The 6,445-nt window shown below is 45.8% G+C and overlaps 1 protein-coding gene across 1 annotated transcript in view; it reads right to left on the reverse strand.

The window, feature by feature from the left end:
- galnt10 (UDP-N-acetyl-alpha-D-galactosamine:polypeptide N-acetylgalactosaminyltransferase 10 (GalNAc-T10)) overlaps nt 1-6,199 on the reverse strand; it is a gene marked incomplete at both ends in the record, with an annotated part of 70,813 nt that extends 64,614 nt beyond the window's left edge. Inside the window, one exon of the mRNA XM_079214007.1 lies at nt 6,041-6,199. Coding sequence (XP_079070133.1) covers nt 6,041-6,199 — 159 coding nt within the window. The remainder of the gene's footprint in view (nt 1-6,040) is intronic.
- Between the last annotated feature and the right edge of the window lie 246 nt (nt 6,200-6,445).

Raw genomic sequence — 6,445 nt, forward strand, 5'->3', positions numbered from 1 at the left:
TCTCCCTTCAGTTCCTCACGGATCAGGTACTGTGGTCAACACCTTGAGCTTTTCAGCAAGCGAAAAGCGAACGCAATTCTCCCAGCCAACAGTAACGTACCTGAACACAACACCCCCCCCCCCCGCCCCCCTCCACCCCACAATCACAAAGTCATAGAGCGAGCATCTGAGTTTAGCCCTTCAAGTGCAGCAGATTGATGTATTTAATACACGTCACAAAACTAAGAAACTCATCTTTTCCAAAGACTGTGAGTCATCGGTAAATAATAGCAATGTCAATATTGACCAAATTAATTGCGATCGTGAAGAAGCCCGAGCTTGGACCATCCGACATACCAAACAGACGGGAAAAAAAAACATGATTTCTCAGAAAAGATAGTCACCTATTTGTGGGGACACTCAAAATCTAAAAAAGCAAAGACCGATCAATCCCAACTTTGAGTAAAGATCCAAAAAACACTGCATTATACAATCCCGCTAACGCAGCTGAACCCCTCTATGCCTCTTAAATGTCCACATCTCTCAAACCTCCAAAGTTTGTAATATATCCTTTTTGTTAGAATTGAATAGTTTCAGCCTGGCCAGAGCTCAACCTGATGACATCACCAGGGCGTAATTTTTTCAAGAAGCTCCATTAAGAGACACGGAGCAGTGCGCCTTGCGACAAGCAAACCGAACTCCGCGTGATAAATTGGTGGAGTGCGCCTTTAAAACCAACGGCCTTGGCATAAATATATAGTCAGCATTATATTCACAGCTCTACTCAGCTCCTGCACAGAACTTCACATCAACTCAAGTGCCAAGCGCTGGACAATGCATAATGCAGGGGGTTTTAGAGTTTGTGCATACGGAGGTCTAATCTGGAGCTCAAAAAACGGTGGAATCTGACCCACGGTCAGTGTGTGACTGAAGCATCTCGTGTATCTTATTCACTATATGTGGCTCCGGCCCGTGAAGCACAGCACGTGGCCTTAAATTGGCATCCTGGGATTAGTTTAATCATCCGCGTGGCTGTAATTAAAAGCCTGACTCCTTGCTCGCATATCCGCGGGCTGTCTGCTGCACCTGTCCCTTATTTGGCTCCTCGCACTGATCTGGGGCAGCCGATCCCTGACAGGCATACTGAGCAGCTCCCGCACGCGCTCAGTCTGTGCGGTAGCCAGCGGCGGAGTGAACGTCTTGCCTTGTGCGAGGAACCTGGGGAGGAAACGCTCTCCAACAAAAGTCAGCCTGGGAACAAACAACTCTTTTTACCCGCTCACTCTGCGTGTTTCTCCTCTCTCTCTCAGTGTGTGTGTCCCCCTCCCCTTTCCAGAGGCTTAACACGTTAAAGATGAAAATCGCATTTCCCCAGTCTCGCTCAGAGACTGCGCCAGGTACCATTGCCTCTCTGTCTCTTCCTGTGACGAGAGCTCATTTCTCGGGCTTTTGCATTTTGCTCACGCACCTGAACGCTTCCTTGAAAACGTCGATCTACGATAAAGGCAATGCAAATTGTGTTACTCGTTAGGACGGTATGGATACGTCACGTCACTGCGTGACTTTGAATAGGTGTGTGTGTGTGTGTGTGTGGGCCGCAACACATTGCTATCAGAGGTTTTTTTTCCCGTTATCACCCACCGCTGTCTGAGCAAGAAGCAAATGTTTTAAACGCAATGTACGAGGCTGCAACTTGTGATTCTAGTGGCTACAATAATAAATAATTACTGCATTCATTAGTCTTCCAAATCAGTTAAAGTTTACATCGTAATCATTACTAAAAACCAGGCGATGTAGAGGGAAACGGTGAGATTTATGATAAATAATCGCCTGTAACGTGGATGCAATGACTAAGTGGGTAGAGACAGATAAAAGACCAGTCTGGTAAGTTCAGAAGATGTGCCTTATTCTAATGTTGTGCAGCCTTTAAAACTAGGAAAAGACACACTAGCTCGATATAGTGTTGGTGTGCTGCCACGCCCTGGTTTAAGTATGATGTGACACAACGTATGAGACAAACTTCCCCATGACCCAAGCCGTTAATCCACTCCAAAGGTTTAACACTCTGGAAGACTCAATTCAGAGGACATCCTTGCAGTGCTGAGACAACATTCAGCACCGTGCGGCGTAATAAACTCTAATGAACTCGCTCAACTGCGATCGCAAACCACGTTAAATTGTCTTAATCCCACTCTCAAAGCCTCTCTAATTGCGCTCGACCTCACAGGATTCATAGTTGATGCAATTCTCCTAATTGCAGCCTTTTTTTAAAAATGCCTTGAGGAGAGCTCCGTGTTTTTTCCTGTTGCAATGCGCTCAATTTCAATTTTATTTTCCGTGCACTCTGGACTGCGTCGGCGCCGCCCCGAGGTTCCCCCGAGCGTTCTCTTTTTGGCACAAAGCATCGTTCCCTCTCTCTCCCACATGATGTCAACAGAGCAGAGTTTTTTTTTTTCACAGAACTGGTGGGGCTGAACTCTCATTCATCTCAGCAGAGGGGGGAAACAGACGGGAGGGCCGCAGGGGTCAAGTGGGTCGATGCTGGAGCGCCCAGGAAGGAAAGAGCATCAGAATCGGACTTATTTAGATGACTACATTTGTCTCCGTTGGCTCTGTTCCTGGGATTCAGTTTGCATTATGGGAAACATGTCAACTCTCGAAGATTTAATCGCACAATATAAAACAAAGTTTTAAAAAAGGGAGAAACTGGAGATTGCTTTTTTCTTTTGTCAAATTGCTGCATAATGAACACTAACATTATATAAATATCTACAGGAGGAGTTAGAGTTTTGTTCCCTCATAATAAGCTGCTGTAAAAATATTGGATTTTCCTATTATAACAATGGAGGCTACAAAGCAAATTATTCCATGGAACCATTTCTTTGGGGTCCAACCATGTCTGAGCGCACCTGCAGCCTAATTAAAGCCAACATGCGTTCTTCCGAAAAAAAAAAAAAGGTTTTGGAATAGATCAAAATTTAAAAAAGTAAATGAATAAAGCATCAAGGCTTTGTTTATTTTTCCTCAAAAGGACAAATGTCAGACTTTCAATGTTTTTGTTTTTTTCTCTATGCCTATGGGAGCCCCGGAGGACAGAGGGGGTCAAACACATATCTGATTTGCACTGTGACTGTGGGCTAGGAATACGTCACAAGCAGACAGCCTGGGAATTCAAAATCAGGTCGAAACAATGGGGGCATTTTTTTTTTTTTTAATCATAATTTGCCTGGAAAGCTGCGGTTCCACAACCTGTGACTTCTGGGCTAGAAATAAGAAATTAAAAGACGTTCTTATTTGTGTGTATATATTTTTTTCCAGCAGGGATTTCACCTCGTCAGATGCTCTACATAGATGCCCTTGTTTACTTTGAGCTCTGCTCATTAATAAAACCAGACCGTTGCAGACCGACCTTCTACTGGCTCTAAAAGCGGTACAGGCTATATAAGTGTGTGTGTGTGTGTGTGTGTGTGTGTGTGTGAGAGAGTGTGATTGAGAGTCAGGGCGCGTACTGTTCGTGTGTCAGAGGGGAAACGCACAAGGTCCTGCCGTGATGAATGAACTGTAATCCAGCCTACAGTGTGTGGCTCATAAAATGTAGCCTCCGGTGTACAGAAACCCGTATGATTCTCATTTCTCCGTGACAGGGCGTTGACTCTCCGCCAACTTTCCTTTCAAAAGCACACTTTATCTCCTGGACTTTTAGCACAGCTGATTGCATCCAGTTAGCCATGAACATCCACTAACATGTCCCCCCCCACAAATGGATGCTGAGCCATAAAAATAATATATATATATATATACAGAAATGTACATGTTCTCCAATCTATGTCTTCTGCATGGCTCTGTTGAATGGGCCCAACCAAGCTTGAACAGTTCAGACTAGGTTGAACCGTTTGATCTCTTCTTATGTGTGAACCGCAGATTGATGACACAGTTCAATCATCGTAGTGAGAAATTAGACTGCCAATAATCCTCAATAAAGCAACATTTATGAACAACCAATCGGTGTTGAAATCAGCAGGAGGAGAGCTAGTAACGTTAGCACCACCGGAGCTAACAGCTAACGTACGGAGGTCACACTTAGTTATACTGCGATGCGTTCCATTCGGTGAAGATAGTGTTGGGCGAAGGTACATTATAACGTGGGTGTGTTCAAATGTGATTGTGTGAAATTTTGTGTTTTAGCGTGAAACAGAAGTTTGACGGAAGACGTTTTCACGGCAATATGAAATAGATATTAGGGAATTATGATTATAACCTGTTGAACACCAGCTCTAAGAGGCTTATAATACATCAATAAAACTGCTAAAAATACAATCTTCATGATAACGCAGCGCGGCCGTTGACTTCTACGCAATCAAAACATCCGACTCATCCATCACGATGGGCCACGGTTGAAATATTTAGAAGTATGAATGTCCAGTATGAAGCTCCACTGGTCCTACGTGTTTAGTGCCATGTTTTTGTCAGGAAGGACAACGCATCTCAGCCAACGCTGTCAGCCCCGACTTTGTGACCCGTTTTATTTTTTTATTCCACCCGGCGCTCTCATCTTCAAGAACCTCCACTTAACCTGAGCCACCGGAGCAGACGGGAGGAAGCTGGGCCACCTCCGCTTCAACAGGCGTCCTTATTAAGACACGGGAAATGTGCAAATTACCTCTCTGTCACTGTCACGGTGGGGAAGCTCCAGGGCTGTTTGCTGTAGAGCGGTGGGAAATACTCAGCTTGCACAATAATACCACGCCACTGTGTTGGGTAATGTTGCGTTAGCACAGTCCGGGGGTGGGGGGCTGTATTGAAGGAGACTTGAAACTAGAGATTGAGACCATACACTCATGTTTACAATGTTTTCTGAAGCTCGCTATAGAATGTCTTCTTTATTTACGTTGTACGACACCAAGAAAAATGCGAATACAACATTCAATATGAATATACGGTAAATATGAAATAACATTCATATAGATGAGTGAACCGGGAACTAAAACTTTGGCGTGGAAGAAGTTACTGACCAGATGAGCAGTAAGAAAAAACGCATGGGCCGCCACGCCAGTTTAGCTGAAGGACGAAAAATCACAACACAATCTTCATTAAATTCACTTTAATTTGTGGTGCAGTAGTTTTTGTTTGACCGATACGCATTTGTGAGTAAATCAGCGGCTCACAGTAGCTCACTGTGTTGTTGTTTTTAATAACTTTGCCGTCAGGTGGTATATTTGCAATAACTTGTATCATCGAAAGACGTCAACAGAATCAGTGAGTTAATCAAAGTTAGACAATTGTAAACAAATAAATAATGTCTGATTCCGAAATCTCAAATATGAGGATTTGCTCCCGTTTTATAGCACTGTAATTAGAATATCGTTGAGTTTTGTATTGTTAGTTGACCAAAAAAAAAAACATTTGAAGACGTCACCGTCGGCATCTGGGAACTTAAGATGGGCAGCTCCATTTGCGGGTAAGTAACTCAATAATGAATCATAAAAATTGTTTACGTTGTGAATTCATCTGTTTGTAACCTATCATCAGCTGCAGGCCTTCCAATTATCCACATTGCACTTAACCAGCCACCCCTGCGTTGCACCTTTACCGATGCTGCTTGTCAACCTCTGAACGCAGCACCGCCTGCTCCTTTTTGAAGCACAACTTCCTGGAGTCGGTGTTATTGCAACTTTGTTGCGACGCCCAGCTTCGGGGTTAGCTACGTGGATCCCTGTCCCCCTCTCGCCTTTCCTCTCCTTGACCGCCGTAACTAAATGACCTGCCATGCTTGGACAGTTACTAAAAGACGGTCCATTTTGTAAATCCCAACACACACACACACACACACAAAGTATGGGAATGTAAACGTGGGGGTGGGGGTGAAGGAGGTGGGACGTTGAGGCCAGTACAGAAGCACAGCTTTTTGTCTGCTAAATCCGCAGCAACTCATTTGAACGATTTTCCGGCGGTTATCGCCATCGTAGTTATACCTTGAGAACCAAAAAAGAAGAGGAAAAAGGCGCGTAGCCATCAGAAGACATCACCGCCACACCGGGCCACCCACGGCCGAGCTCCCTACCTGTATCGCGGGGATGCCGCCCGGACCGTCCACCGCTTCGGGCGAGTTGTCGAACACTCGGTCCCTGTACAGCGACCACAGCCCGACGTTGGGGAGGAAAAGGAGAGCCGCTATGAGCAGCCCGGCGAACTGCAGCAGCCTCTTCTCCTTCCGCCTCATCTCTCCGGGAGGAAACGCGAGTGAAGCAGCGGCGGCGGCAGTGGGAAAACTAGCGAGCACCCTGAACGCCCTCCCCCCCCCTGCTTTTTTCCCCGAGCGGAGAAACAACTTTCACTGCGTGACTATGTGGAGAGAGGAGGGAGGTGGGGGGACACCGGCGCTGTGACGCTCCACCGGCTGCGAGCTCCGCCGCTAGAGGGAGCGAACCGCCGCCTCCTCACCCACGCTCTCGCTGAAGGTTGCTGG

Source organism: Taurulus bubalis, assembly GCF_910589615.1.
Source record: "Taurulus bubalis genome assembly, chromosome: 2".
Classification (NCBI taxonomy): domain Eukaryota; kingdom Metazoa; phylum Chordata; class Actinopteri; order Perciformes; family Cottidae; genus Taurulus; species Taurulus bubalis.